The sequence below is a fragment of the Xiphias gladius genome, chromosome 14 (assembly GCF_016859285.1).
Source record: "Xiphias gladius isolate SHS-SW01 ecotype Sanya breed wild chromosome 14, ASM1685928v1, whole genome shotgun sequence".
Lineage (NCBI taxonomy): Eukaryota > Metazoa > Chordata > Actinopteri > Istiophoriformes > Xiphiidae > Xiphias > Xiphias gladius.
In genome coordinates, this window is record NC_053413.1 from 3,223,285 (window position 1) to 3,246,204 (window position 22,920).

The following is a 22,920-nucleotide window of genomic DNA, read 5'->3' on the forward strand; positions in this document are numbered from 1 at the left end:
ATAACTAAATTATGATAAATTTTACTCAGAAATAAAGGCCTATCTCTAATATAAGCCAGTTTCAAATAAAGGCCCGGCTCTATCTCTTTAATGTATATATTACGGTGTACTGTATTGTCAAGTGTTCAAGTATAAAGACAACACAGTATCATGGATCTTACTTCACTGCTTTAGCCTGCTGAATATGTCACCAAATACCTGCAGAACCAATAGCTTAAAGGGCAATTCTGACAGGGCAATGGCAAATTTCTGTGAAAAAAAACAACAGCAAAAAAAATTCATATTTTAACCCCCTCAAATCACATACTGTTTCTGACTGTATCACCTGCCGAAAAAAGGAAAAAAAAAACAAAAAACGCTTAGAGGCAGATTTTGCAGTCGACAGCATTTCGCTTGTGATGTGCTGTCAGTGATCTAAGAGTGGGAGGAATGTGCTCATCTGGCTGTGATCCCAATTCTGCCTCTTTACCTTCCATTGAACCTAGTTATTAGACTAGATGATGCCTTTTACACACACGGGCATACTAAGACACACTCTCGTACGCACAGAGCAGTCTTCATTTTGCAGTGTCAGCCCCTGATGATGGGAGAAACAATAGAACGGAAGGTAGAGGGAAGCATAAGGAACAAAGAAGAGGAGGCAAGAGGAGGGAATGTTTTTTTTTAAAAAGGGATTCATTTACGACTGCGTGTGAACTTTTTTTTTTCACTGTTTCTGTTTTGGGTTTGTTTTTGGTACGATATCCAATCAGTCGCAGTGAAAATGTCTTGCATTTCACTTACTTATAACATGAACTTGAACATACAACACTTGCTCCTGGTGGACCACGGCATTCAGTTTCACCGATTTTAACTCCTCATGAAGGTTTTAAAAGGAAATAAGCCCACAGAGAAGACCTCCACCAAAAGGAGTCATCTAAGGTTTCGAAAAAACTTAAAATCTGTTAAATGCTCTGTCTAGAAGGATACCACCTCATATCAGAGTCACATACACAGCCACAGAGAAACACACACTGGAACACACTACGCACATGTCATGTCACATCAAGCCGTTTAGGCTTTTATTTCAGACTGTCCTCTAAATCAGAACAGACAGGACAACTACTTTCTAAGCATGAAAACTTTGCCAGCTATGTCTCTTATTTTAGAAATGAGATAAGCCATAAATCCATGGCTTTCATTGCTGACATTTCGTCCCATCTAATTGTTTTTAAACAAAGAGGCAGTTGTTGAGCATTAAAAGAAGCTGACACACTATTATGAAACATTTGACCCAACTCTTCTTCAAAAATTTGTGCATATCTATGCACAAATTGGTGCTGTAATGATAAAACTTGAAAGTACAAACACTGAAAACTTTATCTGTGTAAACATTTTGGAAAGCTGAAATGATAGTGCCTGACAGCAGAGAAGTGAACCTACACCATCGTTTATGCTCCATATAACATATCACAGAAGGTCATAATTTTGCACCAGAGGAACATCTAATCAATTATTTGTTGTCTTAATCCTAGCACTGTTTTAGCACATCTTCCAGAGTTGGAAGTATTCAGATCCCTTACTATGGAACTGTTAGAAGCACAATAAGATAAGGTATTTGTCATGCAACTAACTCCTTTTTATAGTATAGTATTTATATTGTGCATGAGGACACACACGCACACAGGGCTATGGGATTCACATCCTGCTGTTTGTTTCATACTGTTAAAGTGATCAACAGTTGGTGGCAGTAATGTGCCAGCAAAGTCAATAAAGAAAAAAATTGCAAGCAAGCAAACATGGATGTAAACGATGTGCAATTTAGAGTATTTTAATAATTGGCTTTGCAAATGTTTTATGAAGAGAGGAATACATTCAAAACATTTGTTAGTCCTGGAGGATATAGAGAAGAAAACTCTACAGGGCACCTTTAAATGCAGTACTCGATTAAAAGTACTTTCCACTACACCTTGAAAGATTAAGTGTTGATTAATATGAAACAAATTCCGAAATAATGAGACGCATTAAGAAAACACGTTTGACATGTACAAAAAGGTCATTGACAGAAAAAAATAACAAGTAGCAACAACCAAAACAGGGCTGCAGCAGTTTGCTCATATTGTGTTGACTTATATGTAATTTTACATGCTGATGGTGAAGACATTTATCTTTGCTGTTGCCAATTTGGTTCCAACAACCAAATTTTTTTGTCCGCTAACCTTGCAGATGAGCTCAGTGGTATTAGTGGAATTTAGCTAGATTACTGTTACTAATGAGCTAGTTGATTGGGTTTCCAGTCTGCTGGAGATCTGTACGTTGTTCACCATTTTACAGTAGACATCAGACCAAATCAGTTTCATATTCATGCTCATTGTCGTTGTCGCTAATTTTATGAGAGTGCAGACTGAGCGTTGGTGAGTTTTGTTGATACTCATCTTTTGTCATAAAAAATGGTCCAACCGACAGAACAGAATCATCGGCTGAATGATAGTTCTGTTCTCACACATTGCCTGCAGAAAGCAAAATTACTAATATATTAAAGCAAAAACTCAGAGTTTGACGCATGAGCTGTAAACTGGCGCCGCTTCATTCACTATAAGTCTTTTGTGTATGTACAAATTAAGTGGATTATTGTGAGAATCTGTCAATGAATGCATACTTAAGGCATTTTTTTCAATAAAATTATTTAATTAATGGGCAGACAGGGTACCTGTTGAAAATATACAATATATAGACAATAATGTGAACAGCAAAAGGAAATGTATTAGCTATGATATTTCTGATATGATCATTTTAATGTCATGTAGAGGTACAATCTCAAATTGACTAAGATTCCTGAATAGATTTGCGGGTGAGAGGGTGTGTCTCTACCTATTCTGCCGAGAAGTCTTAGTGCTGTTGTGTTTGCCCGGATCTCAGCATTCAAAGCAACAGGAATGGATCAAGATGTTCAGAAAACCAAAGGAATTTCAGATGGTCAAAGAGAAAAATGAGCTGCACCGTGAACATACACAGACCTCAGAGGACATACCTGGTGCATTTTTCCCAGAGAACATTTTATTATAGAAAAGGACAATGACAATTCAACAGGGTAACATAATGAGGACATGAAGTTTTTTAATGTGCACTGTACACCTGAGGAACATGTCATTTGTATGTTGATTCATTGTTCAAAAGGGAAACGTCAGTCACTGTTGAAGGAGACTCAGACATTATTCGGGATAAATGTAAGCATTGTTTTTTGAGTCTTATATGTTTTTTTTTACTTCTGTAAGCTTTAATAATAACTGTCCCTCATTTAAGTTAACTTATAAATCATTAAGCCAGGTTGTCAGGCTGCAGGATGAAATCCTTGTTCAGGCCTTTAGTCATATGTTTGCTTGTCTTTCAAAAATTCCAAGTGAATGACAGGATGCCAACATATTTTTTGAAGCATCAGTATGCTTTACATCGTCAAAACTTTGATGAAAGTGTGCAGCCACACACTGGATTGATGTTCAGGTCTATTTATTCAGTGATATCTTCTAGTGTCTCTGATATAATCGAATCAGCCAATTAAATAGTTATTAGGTAGGGTTGTTAGATTAAAATGTAGCCGTTTACAGCAGTAGTCCAGTCAGCGGATGTTTTAGAACCACCAAACATCATTAAGCCATATTTATTTTTCATATCTCTGGGAGGCATTTGTACTCCAATCACTGATCTTTTTGTTGAGCTGGCAGCATGAAGTCATTTACCCAATATTTCCCTCAAAGACAGCCTTCCTTTAGCTCAAAGAACACACAATTGCCGTTCCAAGTATTATTGTAGGCTCAGCTGCAGAGAACTCTGCATCGCTTTCCAAAATGCAAATCAGAAATGACATCTGAGATAAAAATGAGATCTCTCATGCAAATCAGTGAACTGCAGTCTTAGCAAATACACTGCTAGATTGACAGACAGTGAAAAGGCCTTTGGCTTATAGCCTCATAGAGTTAAGTTAATCATCTGCAGTTTGTTTATGTTCTAAAAAACGTTGATTCAAGGACGAGCCATAACTCATCAGTTAGGACTCAGGAACTTTAGCTACTAAACATTCATTTGTTTTTTGCTCTCTACAGCTATTGCGTTCCTAACTTGACCCGTGAGCCTTGTAAACCATAAATACTATTTATACCGTGGCTTGACTGAATACTTGATTGTTATTATTTACTGAGAGATATGCATCCATATTGCCCAGAATACCCTGCTAATGAATATTCTAAAGGAATATATTCTAAATATATTCCTTCGTGCATTGGTCCAGTGTTGTCAACCTCACCTTGACTGAGAGATTAGAGAATCATTGTCTTGTTTTAACATTACGTGTGCCCATGAGGAGTTCCATCACACCCATATCTTGTCTGGACTAGTGCATGTTCACATGCATGTCAGTTCTCCTTTCTCAGCTGCAGCTTTTAAACACTTTTGCCCGTTGGCGGTTATCAAATGTAATAAATAGTTGTATTTCACTCTCACCTATGTGAGGCAAAAAGTCACAGAACACAGCCCTGTAAGTGGCTGGTAAACAAGACACAGACAGACAAAAAGACACACTGCCCAGCGAGGTCAGCAGACAGACAGACTAGAGAGAGATGCACATCAAACTAACATTACTGTTATTTGCTGACATCAAGCTTGGAGAGGAGAGAACACAAGTTTACCTGATTGCTGTTCCCACAATTCACTCTTATGGTGTTTTTTTTCCCTTTACTTGATCAGAAGGATAGTTCTGCTTCATCCTCTCACCGAAGTTGTAATCTCTGACACCCACTTCAACATGAGGGGGAGGCGGGTTAGGGTTAGGATTCACCCCCCCTCACAAATGACCTCCTTTGGATTCAAAACAGCGAAAGGTCACAAGTTTGCAGGTATGAATTAAGGATTAGCCATTAACTCAAGCAAGTAGTACATTTCTTCCTGAACACTTAAGTCTCACCTAAAAATATCTAGCCTGGTTATGTAGCTACAGGTTAAGGTGGAAATTGTTTGAAAGGCCTCTGTTTTCTTGTTTTTTTTGGGGGGGGTGTTTGTTTTTGACTGGGAAGACTACATTTACCATTTTAAAACTTGTCTCTTTAGAGCTGCCCTAATCAGTGTTTTTATATCAAGTTCCCCTCAGTTCTGTAGAAATTCTAGCCTCTTTCCGCTCATGGTTTTGGTTTTTAGCAGAGCATTTCGCAGCTAAATAGGTCAACATAATCACAACTCCAAATGAATGATAATGTTGCTCTGTGTCTGCTGGAAATGCAATAGGGCAGCTGTTTACCAACACATATCAACCAGGTGATAATATGTCAGTGTTGTGTTTAGAGCTTTTTGCACTGCCGCTAAGTGGCCAGAAATCAGTTAATGTAGGTGTGATTCGCCATTACTTGAGAAAGGTTTGGCATTTGCAAATACTAAAAGTCAGGGAGTGTGACTTTAACCCGGGATGTGCACAATAGCCAGAATCCATAAAGCCACCTCAGGTGTTAAGAGGCAGTCAACAAACACAGCAAATTCCCTTCCTCTATTCATTGTTTTTAAGATGTCTCTGTGTCATCTTGATATCCATAACAGCTAATTGATGGCATTATCCAAGCGGCATGTCAACAGGACACATGAAATGTGAAAAGTGGTAATTTGCAGCTCTATCAGACACTAATCTCTGGCCAGCTACTCCCCTCTCGCCACCCCTTCCCTCTCCACTCTCCTAGTTTCTCTCCACTCTCTGTGGCAAGTTGCCAATCAGTTACAGTAAATCCTCCCTGGCTCCCTCGCTGCCAATCAGCCCTCTTCCCTTTTCCACTCACTTAACCATACAATTCTATGTGTCAGCCGAGTGAAACACAGAGTGAATTTTATTGATCCAAGAGAGGTTTTAACTCTCTCCTTTTATAATCATGTCGCTGGTCTACAGTAGACAAATTCAGGTCAGTATGGAGACACTTAATTCCTCTGTAGCTCAGCTATTTTAAAACTCATTCGAGTGAGATCTTATTTTGCCCTCTTCTCTCTCATCTGTCCCTCTTTTCCTGCAGGTCTTTTCACCATTAAGTTAAGGTGTTCTGCTGTATGTCAGGCAATCCCCCAGTCTAAGAGGATTGGCTTACTGTAATGAGTTCAGAGGGATAAACACTGGACGCAGTGAAAGATTATAGATGAGAAACAGGGGAACGCTCTGTAACACTGACCGCATATGTAGCTGGCAAGTGCCCAGAAATGAACGAAATCACTTGTACATTTTACTCTTTTACTCATTTCAATAACTCGTGCTAAAGTGGTAAGCAGGGTGCAGTGCTAAAAATCATACGCACCAACAGTCACTTACACTTTATTGACAGTTTTGAAAGTAGAGTGAGAGTACTGAATCACTATCAACCAGTCCCCACCTCATACACACATATCATTGAAAGTGGTATAGGGCTGTGCATCTCAGCAAAAGGTGATTTGTTGCTCCACTGCAAATTCATGTGCTCAACTCCTCATAAGTGAGAGGCAGCTTCATGCATTAGCTAAACTGAAAAGTTATCAAGGATCACCACGTGTCTCGTCGGTAAATGTAATGCCCTAGGCTCCTCCGTAACTCGAAAACTTGGATTGCAGGATTCAGTTCAGAGTGCTAACCATTAGTGTACATCATGGAACCCATTCTTGCACGCAGCTGGCACATGTCCTAAAAAACCATAGCTACAATGACAAAAGTAAAAAAAAAAAAAATGCTGATGAGTTTGCTCTCTATTAGATGTCTGTCATGTCTACACAGAAAGCGTTTCAGCTGTGTTTTTTTCAGTCACCTCATACACATCTGTTCAAACAGGTACACATCTACTTTAATCAATCTTCAATTTACACAGGCCGTGTAACGGATTGCAGTTTTCCTCACTCTATATGCCCTTAAACCAAGGTGTATTTTAAAATTTCGAGTCTCTTTTCCCATGTTTTACGTGCGTAACCATGGTGATTGTGCATTGAGCTCTGAGCGCTTCCAAAACGCAGGTGACCTACAACTCCATACTGTGCCTGAATGTCTCCTGTGTAGACACATACGGAGCACTGAAGCTGCTGCTGCTTTGCTTACATGCTGCTCACGCTACGCCTTCTGTGTAGACTAACTTTAGAATCGGGCCAAATTTCTGCCAGATCAGTTGTCATTTGACGTGCAGTTTGTCGGGGTGTGACACTTGATCTGCCTGAACGATCAACGTTTTGGCAGGTTCAACATTTTGGTCAGCTGTCTTCAGTTTGAGCCATTCTACAGTCTGATTTCACACTGGGGTGGTGTCACATGATCTGTTATAAACTATAGTAAACTTATTTTAAAATTATTGTGATATCATTTTACATGTTGTGTCTAAAACTGTAGTCTTGACTGACACTGTGACTTCATATAAATCTTGGCTGATCTTGGCTGCAGAACATATAGAACATATTGTCTGCAGCTTCCATCTCTGGCTCTGTATTTCTTCTTTTTTCCTTCTTAGTTTCCATAGTAGAAATGCACCAAGTCATGCTTTCATTTTTTTTTTTTTTTGTCAGCATTGTGGAGGTAATGGCTTTCTTATTTGAATAAACTTTATTGGAATTGTCAATGGACAAAGCAGGGGTTCCATGTTTGTGTTCAGTGTGACCTCCACCTTGTGGCTGGTGTCTTAATCAGTGAAGTGTGAGCACAAAATGCTATGCAGAAGGAAAGTTAAAATGTGTGCTGTGATTTAACACAATTTACAAGATTGATAAAAAACACAATTTGCCCAATTATACATTAGGTAAGTAGGCTTTTGTCATGTTACCTCAGTTTTTCAAAAGAAAGCATAGGAACTTACTTATGTCACTCTTACACTGGTGGGCATTTACCATTTACCGTCTGCACTGCTGGTTCATCCAGGACCTGAAACCAGGACCAGATACACCCAAAGTGAGAATTTTAACCCTCGACCAGCAGGCCAGATAAAACTAAGGTGTGTGCCTTTTCCCCCTCAGGAAATGATCTTGTAGTCCACTCTCCAGTATAGAATTGTTTTCTTGTCTAAGACAAGGAAATGGCTAAACCAAATTAGCAAAGTTTGCTGAACTGGTTCACACTTGCTAAACACTGAATTCAAACTCTAAATGGGTTAAAGTTCCACAAGCTGCGCTCATCTGGGATTTGAACCCAGGACCTCTCACACCCTAAGGGAGAATAATACCCCGAGACCAGCAAGCCATGAGATATACAATTTCCTCTGCAGGAAATATTCCAGTTGGCCGCAGACCTTTGCTGTCAGTCACAGCATGTTTTTTCATGGAAAATGACAGAGGAAATGAGTGAGCTTAATTATCATCTGCTTTCATTGGTGCAAAATATTCTGCACTGTTTTACCCTTTCTAAAAACTGAATTTCAAACTCAAAGTGACTGTAAGATCTGCAGTGCGGGCTTGTCCTGGATTTGAACCCTCTCGAAATTTTCAGTTTTCTTTAACTTTAAACTTCTACTACATTTCAGAGGGAAACATATTTGTTATTCTGCAAATTTTTCTGACATCTAAAGTTGCTGGTTACTTGGTATATACAGATTTACACACAAAATCTATGATTATCAAATAAAATGCATTATTATTATTATTATTATTATTATTACTATTATTTCTTTTATCAAGGTATTTCTGTCAGTAAATTAAGTCCCAAAACCCTCTAATTATTATATCTAGCAGTATACAAAGCATATAACTTCAACAGACTTTAAGTAAGGAAAAGTAAATTTTCTTGATAATACTATTTTGAATGTAGGACTGCTGCTTTTAGCAGAATATTTTTACATTGTGATATTAATTGTTTTACATAAGAAAAAAAGATCAAAGTATTTCATCAGTCACTAATACTCACATTCTCAGTACTACCCCTGAGTGAACAACTTTGTGCTTCTGTTTGCCATGGTAGTCCAAGTAAGTGCTACTTGTTGCCACTCCTGTGTGTGGCATTTGTATCACACTAGGTTTTTCTGCACAAACTGTCACAACTGCTTTACATTTCACCCTTAGAGACAGCCAGCACCAGCTGCTGAAGTTTAGTTTAGAAAGACCGGCACCTTGTCACTTCTCCCATCTTTCAGTCTGTATGTTTTAAATAAAAGGTTAGGTCAGGCTACCTGCAAATCTTTAGCTTGACATCATCAGACAGGATGGAGACCTTCTTAAAGCAGTGGTTAAATTTTTAAACCAGGAACACATAACATAAAGAAATATTGAATTTAAATTAAAACATCTTAAATATTTGAACCAACTTGCACTGAGTGGTACAATTTCCAGTTGTAAAAGTAAGCTTGTCAGTGCTCTCTTGTGGACCAACAACATTGATTCTAAGTTACTACAAACATATTTTTTGGCATTTCTGTTCTTCGCTTTCTTGTTACTTATTGGTTGATATACATACTGTCTGCAGAAACCTATATATCTGTGATAAAATAAGACTGGCCAATGTGTCTGCCCTACAATTGTTCTTCATATCCAGTACACAGTATATAAAGGCTTCAACAGCTTGAAAACACTTTATATGTGTTTAGTTAACTATCTGAAGGTATAAAAACACCTAAAAACACGATAAAGAAAACTAAATCATACGATTCATCTTTACCAATTATTTTCTCTTGACTTATGTTCACAAAGGCTTTCTACATTTAAATCTATGCACGTGTAAAAGCTTGGATGCACAGGCACATGGACCCACAAAGACACATCCACACATGCTCGTCGTCTCCTTTACATCATCTATCAATAGGGCTGACTGACAGAGGGGTTCTTTGTGGGAAACGACAATATGTTTCATTCCCACAAGGTCAGTGGGAGTGAGTGGGTGAAAGCTAGAGTCAAATGTGTGTTAGTGTAGGTTGGAGATTTATGTGTGCATGTGTTTGGGTGAGCGTGTAAAGATGCTTTTCTCTCAGCTTGGAAAAGCCTCCTCAGTGGTATCTCTTCCAATGCAAAAGCCAAACGCTCATCTTCAAGTCTACTCTTCCACTTGAAGTAGGTAGAATTCCAGTAGAGCCAAAACATCCACGTGGTTGTATTCTGATCTACAGTGCAGAGCAACCGTCGAGCAAAGGAATGTGAATTGGCTTGAGCATCATGACACAAACTGGGTTCGATATGTATATGAATGTATCTTGGTACAGTTTGCAGCTACATTTCCATATCAAAGTGGCTGTTTGTGCATTCACAAACAGATAAGCATGGGTAAGAATGGAAATCGACCTTTCTTTGTATCCAAATCAATCAGTGAGTTGTGCATCCATCAGAGTGACTGGACATCAATAACCAAATATGCTGCCCTTTAAAGTCTCTACTGTGAGGAATTAATACATCAAGATGCAGTCATGGTTGCTATGCAACAATAAGGCAGGTTATCCTGGCATCATTCTTGAAATGCAGAAATGAAAATACTGAGCTGCGTGTGTGAATGTGCAGAATGTGATGGTGACAGAGAGGTCATTCACAGTGGTGTGGTCCGTGTTTCTGAAGAATTCTTTTTCAACAAAAGGTGTCAGTCCACAGCAATGCATACAGTACATGACCCCGACCATTTATTTTATTTCATCCTATTTAATTTTGTGCACCTAGTGAAATTTTAATTTTATTTTCTATACGTTGTGAAATATTAGCATACCAAGTAGCTAGTGGTGCAAGATGCAAATCAATATGAGGGTGATGGTAACTACTGTATATTTGGTTTAGCTGGCAGCTCCTCTGTTAGATCAGGTGATATGATGGCAAGGTCAGTGATTTCTAGATGCCTACTAGATGCTTTTTGTCAAAATGATTAGTCTTTTGTATTTTATTGCAGATGGTGAAGTTTAATTATTGTCTTTTTACATCAGTGTCTTACATATGGAAGCACTTTGCATTCACAAAAAGAAAAAGGATACATTATCTTTTAATTATGTGAAGATTACAAGATCCTTCTCTTGTAATTATATTGTACTGTGAAAGCCCTAGGCTTCCTGTGTAGCAGCTGTGATAGTTAATCTCATCTTCAGGCAATGTCTTGAAGAGGATCGTCAAGTAAATGAACTTCATAATTTAAAGTGGCAATCTCAAAGATTTCAGTCCTGGTTGACTTGGCGCCACATATAGTTACTGGTGGCAACAGCTAATTTGGTTTAATACTACAGGTCACAGAATTCTGGGGGTGGAAAAACAAACCATTTTGATTTTAACAAAAAAGTCAGGCAATAATTGGCCTTTTTCAATCGTTCCGTGAGCAACAGTGATCTGGTTTTATGCTGCAAAACGGCATGAGTCTGCCAACAGTTGGGTATGGTCAAAGGAGTTGGGTTCAGGCTGAGAAGTTGGAGTAGTGCAGCCTGTCGCCTGCACCTCTTCATCTCACAGCTCACGGTTACTGCTCCTTCTCGTTCATTACTCCCTGCAATAGTTCAAACTCGCCCGCTGTCCAAAAATGCCCAAAATGACCATTGTCTTGTTTTGTAGACTCATTTCTGATGAACGACAACTGTAAATGCCAAGCTCACTGACAAACACATTGCATTTCCTGTGGCTACTTCCTATTAAAAGTCAATTTGTGTTTTGCCAGTTAAATGGTTTTAATGTGAAGCCGGGGCAGTAGGAAATGCTCAGTTTGCATTAGCAGTAACTTAATACAGCATTTTTGTCGCCAAATACTACAGTAATTTCATCAGTGGGCCATAGGCTCAATCACCATTGCGTTACCTCATTCGTTGATAGATAGTGATTTAACATTTTTTTTAAATACAAATTTTTGCGATTGTCACTTTAAGTTTGTGCTTAAACCTATGTTTCATATTCCTAAATCAAGGTGTTCGTAATGTGTCTAAATGTGTTAGAGTGTTTAGAGTTTTGTTTTTCATCAGTGATCCTACATTAGCATTTAGAAATCACTCCAAATGCTGACTGATACTAGCTACTGTATACACTGTTTAATTGGATTATGTTACTATGGAAACAGCTTGGGTCCATGTTTCGTTGTAACCGTCTTTAAAAGTTGACAGCAAGAACTATTTATAAGATCAAGGCTTGTGTCTGAAACAGTGAAATAGTCTACAGAATCTGGTGGACTAATAAGAAATAGATCTGATCAGATGTGCTATGTGTGTGTTTGGCCCATTATATATACTGTATACAACATGCCTGCGTGGGATTCCTCCAGGCACTCTGGCTTCCTCCCACAATCCAAAGTCATGCAGGTTAGATTAACTGGTGACTCTAAATTACCCTTAGGTGAATGGTTGTTTGTCTCTGTGTTCCTGTGTGTCAGGTCTGTGATAGACTGGCAACTTGTCCAGGGTGTACAACGCTTCTCACCTAATGTCAGCTGGACTCCAGCCAATTCCAGCTAATATTCTTTATATATATATATATATATATATATATATATATATATATACATAGGTAGACTTCTGCTCATAGATATCGTCTGCTTTTGGGCCAGCACTGCAGTTTGGCGGAGGGTCCAGTGTAATGTCGGCCAGCTGGTGGAAAGAGGCTTTGAGGTCTTGCTCACGCTGGCTTTGCTCTCCCGTTTCTTCATACAAGACGTGTCCCTCTGTCTGGTTTGGCTGGAGGAAAATGGTGACGAGGGAGAGCTGTTTCTTGCACGGGAATTTTTCCTGTTTCAAGATACAGACATCCAGTATACTGCATGTCTGTAAAATTCTTGAGACAAGTTGAATTCTATTGGAAACTGGTTGAAATACTCCTTCTGTAATTGTAGATTTATTAACTTGTATTAACAAAATAAGGTTTTTGGGACTCAGTTATTGACAGAAATACCTTGATAAAAGAAATATATATAATAATAATGACATATAAGATGGAAAGGGTAAAAAGATGAGCTTTTGTACAATACTAAGACATTTTTTTTGTTTTAGAAATTACTCTTGCAAAAGTAGGGTGTTCTTTGTTTTTCTTGAACAAAAGATTCATGTCAAACTCTTGTAAAAATGGTATGTATAATATACAAGGTTATTAAAATACCAATGTGGTTATGACCTTATTTAATCCCTCCCTGTCTCTTCATTTCTTTATTTTTGTGTTTCTGCAGACTCTTGACTATGAAACCAAAAAGTCATACACTTTCAAGGTCGAGGCAACCAATGCACAGCTGGACCCCCGTTTTCTCCACCTGGGGCCCTTCAAGGACTCAGCAACAGTGAAGGTGAATGTCCTGGATATGGAGGAGCCTCCTGTCTTCACCAAGACCTCCTTCTATATGGACGTGTATGAAGACACTCCTCCAGGAACCATCATTGGCTCAGTGACAGCTCACGACCTGGATGCCAGCAGCAGTGCTGTCAGGTAACAAACTCTTCATTAGTCTGTGGGAGCGATATTATCAGCATCCTGGAGTGCATGTAGCTGCTGTCAAAGTATACCAGAGAACTCAAACATTGTTTGACTCAGATTTGGTATTAATATTTAAAAATGTTATTCTTAAATTATCTCTTTGACTGTACTGATTACAGTCAAGGAGGCCTGGACAATCCTGTAAGGTTGGGAACAGGGGTGCTCAGGTCAGCTTGGTGAGGGTTGAAACGTGGTTGTGATTGCCCAAAGAGCCCAGTCCCGGAACACACATGCAGCACGCTCTCAAGTGCACCGTGAATGACAGGCGTGTAAAGAGACTAACAGGGCCGGACAGTCCACTGGAAGACATGGCCTTAAACTGTGTAGAATGGGTTCATTGTCCTACCAGCTCAATAGTTTTGCTTTCATAAGCATTGATTTAACATGTGTTGTTTTAAGGCATCTTTAAAAGTGAACAAATCTGACCACACTGCCAAATAACATAACAACACAAACATGTAGTCAGTTAAAAAATAGTCCAATAGCTCTGCTGTAATAAGTTGTGGCCAAACACGCTCCTGTGTTCGGGATGAAAATCACCCTGTCACAGTGCTATTACAATCACTTATGTTTATAAAACACATGTAAAAGTAATCAGTTATCAGTAATCAGCTGTAATTGTACTGTAAATAAATACTGAGACCAAACCAGTTCTATAGATTGAAAGTTCATTCTCGACATGGAAAGCAGCAGTCAACAAAATATTCTTAAAGTCCATTTTTTCTCTTCTGGAGCGTTTGATTGTGAAGTCCTTAAAATGCGCTGAAAAGGGAAATTTGAACATCAACATTTCATGACAACTGCATCTGTTGAAGATATTTATGATCAAAAAGTCCAAAACAGCTCTTGTGATGAGATTGCTTTGTCAACTGTCTACACAGGCTGGATAGTGAAAGCAGCAGCAGCTTCAGTCTTCTGTGTCCGCACAGGATGCGCTCGGGGGCGGTGCTGCTTTGTGATCAGAATAATTGGCATATGGCATTTATCAAGAATAATTCTCTTTATATGATGTCTCTGAAATACCTCATCTATCAACATCATAATCTCTCTCCACTGAAGCTTTTTTCCATTTCAGCCAGTTTGCTATTATTTCATTACTATCTGTATATACATTCATCACAAAATATTAGATTGTTGTTAATTTTCCCATGTTAATTATTCCCAGAGATTTAAAGATTTCACACAAATAAAATTAACTAATTCAAAATATATATATAATAATATATATATATATATATATAATATATAATATATATAATATATTCAAAATATACAATACCAATTGTATATGTTCTTGCAGAATAGAACACCACTGCATAAACTGTAAGGATTTTTTTGGGCAAATCTAGGGTGGATCTGTATCTCTGATTGGTGATTCCTTCTCTGAGCATACGTGTGATCAATCATTTTGTGATCACTTGTGAGTTGCTCTTAAAAGAGACTTTTACAGCTCTATGTAGGATGAAGTTATTTGATATACGTTATGTGTCTTAGAAATATTTAACTCTTGAGTTGATATTTTAGAGACTTCTTAAAAAGCTTGATAAATATTTAAAAATAAATACAGCTGTGCATGCGTTGGTTAGAGTAGGTCATAGTTGTGTGTGTCCCAAACTGAACCTCCAAAAACCAAACTGCTTTCCTACTTTGGTGCTTAAAACAGCAAAACTAGAACTTGGCTCTTTGTAATGGGTTCTCCTATGACAAAAGCCTCTTTGCTGTGCCCTGCTGATGGTTTGAGAGCATTTCTCTGGGTGCTTTGATGACAAAGCACCCAGCTCTCCACTTTAGCTTGTTACCCTCTTATGTGGACCGATCTTATCTCTGCAGGTATTCGTTGGAATGGCACACAGAGTCTGACAACTTTTTTGACATTGACACTGTTGAGGGAACCATTTCCACTAATGAATACCTGGACAGAGAGACAGCTGTTCAGCACAATATCACGGTGGTGGCAACCAAAGTCAGTAAGTATTCCACAACAAGAACATCCTGCATCCAAAACAAGCATAAACAGCCAATAGTACCATTTTTAATACTATCGTTGGTCTGCAGTTTTTGCAGCAATAGCCACCTAATGTATTCTATAAATACCTCTTTTCATGGTTACTGTCAGTCTGCCTTTCCTGCGTGCAATTCAGATTGCTTACCAATGAACGAATGCATGCTCCACCTGTGCTGAATTTATTTTTTCCCATGGGGATTGTCCCAAACATGAATCTCTATATAAAGCCTACAAACTGAACGAAGACCATCACATTGCCAGGCTAATACAAGGTCAGGTAGCTCATCATTCAACGTAACTAGCTCATCACCAATTAAGAATGGATAACCAAAGTACCATCAACCAAAATCAGTACCAAACAAAATAATAACCACAAAAATTCAAGAATTACTGGGTTTCACCTTCCATATATGTACAACCACAAACAGAGGGCCACATAGCCACATGACCACCACATATTCAAATACAGACATGCTCAAAGGTTGGTACAATAAAGGCTACTTAAACAAGTGACAAAGTGCAAAAGGCAATTAAACAGAAAACACATTTGATCCAAAAAATTGTGTACAGGTACTAAAAACAGACTCATTCACTACAGATGTCACTTGACAGGTGCTGCTCATGACTGGCCCAGTTTTTAAGTTTTATTAAAAACTTTGGTTTAAACATTATTGTGCACTTGTTTGCAAGCTCAAGGTGCTGCAAAGCGACACTGAGTGGTTGAAGCCTTCAGGGGACTGTTGGGCGACATCAATAAGGTTAAACGTAGGAGAGGGCCTTGTGTCCATTCCTGTATTTATCTTCATTGAACAACGTAACTGTTCTCCCGCTATCATCACAATACCCTCTGGAGGCCAGAGATCCCACAGAACGCCTGTGGTATGCACAAGGTAATATTCCATTGCCTGATTGATTGACACCACTTTATTTAATACAAGAATATCAAATATCAGTACATCAGCCGTTCCGTTTAGTCCATCCACATATTAACCAACTCCTATTTTCTTTATTCATCAGGCCAAGAAACAGTGAAAGTGATATATAATAATTTTAAGCCTGTTCTTAGGTATAGAATTTTTTTTAATTTAATTGTGGGAAAAAACAAAATAAAAATGACAACATAAATAAATAGTCCTGAAATCTCAACAGTGTGCATAATGGCATTTTTGTATAGTTAATGTTTCACTCCTGAAGCTTCTGCTGGCCTCTGTAGGCCAGAAAATACAGCTATTTACAGCTATTTATTAATTGTAAACAAAAGAATTGTTACTGTACAGTTTTACTGGACGAAGTTGTAGCTTGGACAAAGCTTTACCTCCAACATTAGATGGTGTAAAAGCATTCATATTTCAGTCAGATCAGATCTGAAAGAGTCTTTTTTCTGAAGAAATCCCTATGGGGTCTCAAAATTTAAACTCCTGCTTTGATTTCAAACATTAGAATTGCCATTATACTTTATTTTTTAAAAGTCTGACTGGAAACACATTAACAGTCTAACAATGAAATGGTAGGGTGCTGGATGATTGCACACACTTTTGAGCGTGTTGAGTCACCCACTCCTGCTAAGATTGGTACATTGAGAAAAAGTTTTTAACAGAGATTGTTATTTTACAGATGTTTTTTTGCCCAAAAATATTTATTTGCCAATTTGCTCAAGATTCTAGTTAAAATTTGAACTTATTTAGCTGTCAGTGTCTGAACACTATCAGTTACATCATTACTGTGGTTCTCACTCTGCTTCATTACATCATTCGCAGAATGTCCTTCTCATTCAATTTAAAGATGTTTTTTTGTTTTTGTTTTTAACCTAAAGCCACATACAGTATCTCACCCCAGTTAACTAAAATGTAATTCTGGTTTATAAATGTTAAAGGCAAACACCAATGCAGCGTCCAACGTATCATTTTTTCCCCACTGGCCCACTTGGCAAGTAGAGCAGAGTTTTACTGGCCCCTTGTATATTTTCATCGGCCCAGCAGCCTGAAAATGAAAATTGGTCTTTTTTTCCCCCCATAATTTAATTATTTAAATACCAGTCTCAGCCCACGGAAGTCACATCGCTTGTTTAGACTGCTATGCGTGTTGTTTGAATAAAACTTATTTTGTCTCTACTTGGGAGATTTGTGCAAGAAACAACTGCCTGTCAGGAATCCATAGAAAAGTCTGTTCTGGGCACAAAACATTGGAACCCTGCATAAGCAATTTATAAGCAGCTTGTCTATTGTGTTGACCTAGCATTAGTAGATGTGTTTTCTTGCTGAAAACAAATCTCATAGCGGATTATAAAAAACAGCTGAGCGCCCCACAGCAACAATGGCCACAGAGAGAAAGGATGAGTGTATGATGTTAGTATTTTTAAAGACCATCAGAAGTTACCGAAGCTGTTTACCTCAACGCAGCTGGCTACATGGCTAGCCAGCCACCAGTAACTCAGCGAAGTGGGTCGTAATAGGGCTAACATTAGACTGCTATATGAGATAACATCATCCTAACAGTTACCTTTAGGCTCTAAACACTAAAATGAGCAGATTTACAGTAGTTCTGAACTATAATTTACCTTTGCCATACCACATCAGTGATATGTTGGGATCCCACATCCACGCTGTTCTTAAAGAAGAGTGACAGTCGCTGGCCTGGACGGACCAGCTACAGGTCAATCAACTTGCCCTGCATAAACTTCTACTGGCCCCGGGCCATCAGGCCATCGGGCCACCAGGGTTATGTTGGACCCTGAAATGTTTTTTTATTTATAGTTTCTTAACTAATAGCGCATCATAGGCTCAGCAGGTAGAGTGGATGGATCACTTATCGCTTTGCAGTTTGATCCCTGCTCACGTGTCCTTGAGCAAGGCATTGAATCCCAATGATTAGGCCAGTATTTTGCATGCCCATTAAAAGGCTAAAGAGGAGCAATTGTCAAAGGGAAGCATAAGTAGAGCCCAACAGCTTCCCTTGAGCTGGGATGGGCCGTGTTTGTTGACTAGTGGGCCAGCTCCTTCCATCAAATTTGCTTATTAAAATTTGAAGACTCAAGATGACATGAACGCTTTTTAATATTATCCAGAAAAAAATATCCAGGTACAGATTAAATATTAATACCAGGTGGAAGTCCAGTTTTAAATGAATGCAAACAAATTTCAATTTTTTCTCAGGACTTTAAGGAGGATTTGTCCATGTTTGCTTAAAAGCTACTGTCATTGAAAGTTCATTCTTAAACTTGGAAACAGCAGTTAAGAAAACAGTTCACCACACCACTACAGGAAAAGTGTTTCGTTGTAAATGGTCTAAAACATGCAAAACCACTGTTATGGTCATTTAATGTCAAATAGTGCACCATATAACTTCGAATTTAATTCATGGTATATTTAAAAACATATAGAGACAAACAATTTTTCCGATAATTTAAATCCTTGAGAGATACTCGATCAATTACATTCTGACTCCCGTTGAATATTGCTGTGCTCTGCAGCTGTAGTAGCTGTGGTGGACAACCAAATTTAGAAAATGTGAGCAAGCAGCTTAACTCATCCAGACTGTGTTCACCATATGATTTCCTCCTGTAAGCTTCTTGAGGAGGCAATGGGCTGCCGAGTCACAAGTCTGCCAACCCTCCTCATAAGACAGAGCAACAATGAAAATCCCCTGACTCTGTCACAGTCAGTTATAGACTGAAAAACATGACTGTGTAAGTTAAATGACAGGATGATCCAAAATGACTGGACAAGATTATCTAACAGGTGTTGGAGGTTAAAAAACACACACACACACACACACACAGAGCTGGGGACAATGTAAACGTTTGTTAAGTGTCTGACTCCATCTAGTGGCCAAAACTTATGCAACAACTGGGATCACCAGGACAAAACACGGCAACAGCATTTTGGCTTTGGCTGAATAATATGGTATTCGAGACCAGGAACTTCCATTGTGTCTGTATTTTGTATTTAATGGCAAATGTAAAAGCTATTAAAACGTATTTTGGACATATATGAAACCAGTACTAGTAAAATGTTTATGTGACTAGTACTGGTAAAACTAGCATCTCTTAGAGATGGCAGTTAAGATTAGTGTTTGATATTGTAAGAGCATGTGGTTAATGCAGTAAGCTACCGTCAAACAACCAATAAACAGTAAATTATATTAAATTCATGGTTGTAGTATTCCCAGTTTGAGAGTAAGGGACACAGCCTGTTTTTGTGCAGACTGATGTGCTCACATAATCAGATGGATGTTACAGAAAGGACACTTTTAAAGATGTTAATTTTTAATCAAATAGACATTATCAAAATTCTGACACTGCAGTTTTAACACTATAGTCCCCACAAGACTTTTATCAGAGCCCTCTCCCTTTAAATGAACTGAACTTTCAAGCTAAACATTCCCTAAACATTATAGATTCAAATGTAACATAACACTTTGTTTAACACAGCAACAGCAGGTCTTTCATACTAATTAAGATCAGGACTCAGTAGAGTGCAAAGGTAGATCTCTAAATCTTGATATGAAAAAAAATCAAAGGATGAGCTCTGTTGCAACTCAGGAACGTGACTTTTGGCTCTTATGTTGACTCCAGCTCACCATCCATTACATACTTTCATTACTGGCTCGGTTTGTGCTACACTTAATACAGAGAGGCTCTGACTTCACCTCCAGATGCTGCAGAACATCTCAGCTGCTTTGTTCTGTTACAGTATGTTCAAGCTGACGCACTGTAAGTGAATGTGACTGTGCAAATTTGGTGCAGTGCTGTCCCTTCATTTTTTTAATCTGATGAAAACACACCCACACAGTCCTTATGAAGCATGAGAACACAATTTATAACCTCTAAAAGCTTAACAAGTAATACTCTTGGATGTTTTCTTCCAAACGTAGCTCTGAATGTCGCTTATTTAATCATGAATGTTTAATATTATAGGATAGTATTTAGATTTGAAACTGTCATGATGTACACTGTAGCCTTTATTTCTGCAGATGCATTAGGCTGTGTCATTGATTGTATTCATGTTGACCCTTACAGACAACCCTCTGCTGTCCACCAAAGTGTCAGTGACAATCAACGTCCTAGATGTGAACGAGTTCCCTCCTGAGCTGGCTGTTCCTTCCGATACCTTTGTCTGTGAAAACCACAGAGTCGGACAGGTAAACTGAACTGTATCTGTTTCACAGGATCTGCTGATTGTATGTAACGAAAAGGAAAAACACTAACAAAACAGTGTACATATATTTGACTCCTTATTTATTAAATATTTACCCTGGATACTTACAGTACCATAATTACAAAGAATAGAGCGTGGGGACAAAGTCACTGTTTCATTTTCCTTCCTGACATTTTCCCTGCCAACCAATAGATTTGACCCAGCAATCTTTAATTCACAAGCTGCCAACTTTTCTCCCTAGGGTTCCGTGATTCATTGTTCTCTCTCTATTGGCTCCCTGACTAGGTGATCCAGACGGTCAGCGCTGTGGACAAGGACCTTCCTTCTGTTGGCCAGAGGTTTTTCTTCAAGACCCCCAAGGAGCTCCGCAACAGAAACTTCACTGTTCGAGATTTTGGAAGTAAGTTGAACAGGGAGTACAAGGGAAGAAGAAAATGGTTACAAAACAGTTTTGTTGTATCATGACTACTTTATTTCATTAGTAAAGTTCTTTAAAGTGGATATAATTGATATTTTATCATAGCAAGTATCGAATGACAATGTGAAAGGGGTTGCTAACCTAGAGAATTATCAGCTGAATGTCTCCTTGGCTTTACGTAGTTTAATAGCGAGTTTCAGTTCATTGTTTAGCTTTCCAGCCCACAGCTTTACTGTTCTGGTTTACTCTCACTGCTCACATTGTGTTGTTTTTGGCTGTTTTCAGCAGAATAAAAAGGTTTAAAACCCGCTCTGCAATACCTGCCCAGCACCAAACAGCAGACACAGTTAGTGACTAGCTGGGGAATATTTAGCAACTAAAGAGCCAGATATTTCCCTCAGGAGTTGGTAAAGATCAAAAACAGAGCTAAAAGAGAGTGAATATTAGACTTAAATTCACCAGCTAGGCAGAAACACGACTCCAGATGAATGCTACTATTGCTCCTTAACAGCCAGATTTGTAAATAAGCAACCCTTAGCCAAAAAATTAGCCATGTCAACTCAAATGGTGATGTCGGTTTCTTACTAACAACTTGTTTCTGCTGACCCTAAGGAACCAAAAAAATAAGTGATTGCAGGTTTAAAACCCTGACTTCATCATTATCCTTGCACAGCATATCGCTGCTACTGATGCTCAAACCTGTGTCACTGAATCAAATCAGTGGGTTAAAAAGCCAAGTTTGAATAGGCTCACAACTTTTCATGTCCATCTTACAGCAATAGTACCCATATCAATGTTGAAACAGTTTTCGATTGCTGCAATCATTCCTCTTATCCATACTGGCCATTAAAATATCCCCTTTTAAAGTGTCCCTAATGTAAGTGATGAGGGACCAGACCACAGTCCACCTTCCATGCACAGATGTACTCCAAAGTTTATGTAAAGCCAACATGAGGTTTCAGCTGTCTGAGTTAGACAAATTAATCTTTCACAGTTACTGTGTTTGTAGTGCAAAATTCCCGTGCTGCCCATGGAAACGGGGAAGTAGTTACATTTTTGAGTTAACGCAGAACAGCTGTGGTCTAGCCTACAAGTATGGTGTAACCCCTTAACACAGAAGTAGCTTAAGGGTGTGGTGGTCGGGGCTGTACCTACAAGGCAGTTGACTTAACTAAAGAGGGAGAAAAACACCACAGAAAATGGACCAGAGTCACATATACACAAGGTGATCAGACAGGCAGACAGACAGACAGATCAAAAAGAGACATGCGATTTTTATTTCAACCCTGTTGCTTAACAGGAATGTTGATTTTGGATGATTTTGTCACTATTGGATGATTAACAAAGAGTGACAAAGTTTTTCAATGCTGTTACTAAAATTCTTTCTCTCTACTATACCTATGTTATGTGATAAAAATTAGGGAATGGTCATGATTATAGCAAAAAAAACTCTGTTTAAGGTATAGTTAGGGTAAGGCAACTAAAATCCTTGGTTAAAGTAAGGGAAGAATCATGGCTGCTGTTGGAGTGGAATGCTCTGGTGGCCTAGAGGGTTAAGGTGCCTACCATGAATGATGATTTGCATCTGGCCTGAGATCATTCCCTATTTCTCTCTCTGCACTTTTCCTGTTATTTTTCTGCTGTCAGCTAACTAATAAAGGCATACAATTCCCAAAAAAAATATATAAATATATAAATAAAATGAACATGAACTCCTGGATTGTTACAGGAAATTAAAGTGAGAGACGCAACACAATCATTAGGCAACTCGAACTCCCACCTCTCTACATAAAGGACTCACTGTGTCCTGCATTGGCACTGTATATTGGCAGTCGACATAAACCATGATGTGCAAAACGGTCCAATACATGTAATTCCTTTTTTTTTAAATTTTCTATGTTATGGCCATTATACTACACTCCACTATGCTTTTAAAGGGGCCATCTTATGCATTTTCAGGTTCATATGTTTATTTCAGGGGTCTACTAGAAAATGTTAACATG

At 38.5% G+C, this 22,920-nt stretch overlaps 1 protein-coding gene across 3 annotated transcripts in view; it reads left to right on the plus strand.

The window, feature by feature from the left end:
- Nucleotides 1-22,920, plus strand: part of LOC120798873 (cadherin-12-like) — an 87,677-nt gene that overhangs the window by 41,970 nt on the left and 22,787 nt on the right. For all 3 annotated transcript variants that reach the window (XM_040143656.1, XM_040143657.1, XM_040143658.1), the window contains exons 7-10: nt 13,037-13,290; nt 15,169-15,305; nt 20,361-20,482; nt 20,785-20,899. In XM_040143656.1, coding sequence (XP_039999590.1) covers nt 13,037-13,290; nt 15,169-15,305; nt 20,361-20,482; nt 20,785-20,899 — 628 coding nt within the window. The remainder of the gene's footprint in view (nt 1-13,036; nt 13,291-15,168; nt 15,306-20,360; nt 20,483-20,784; nt 20,900-22,920) is intronic.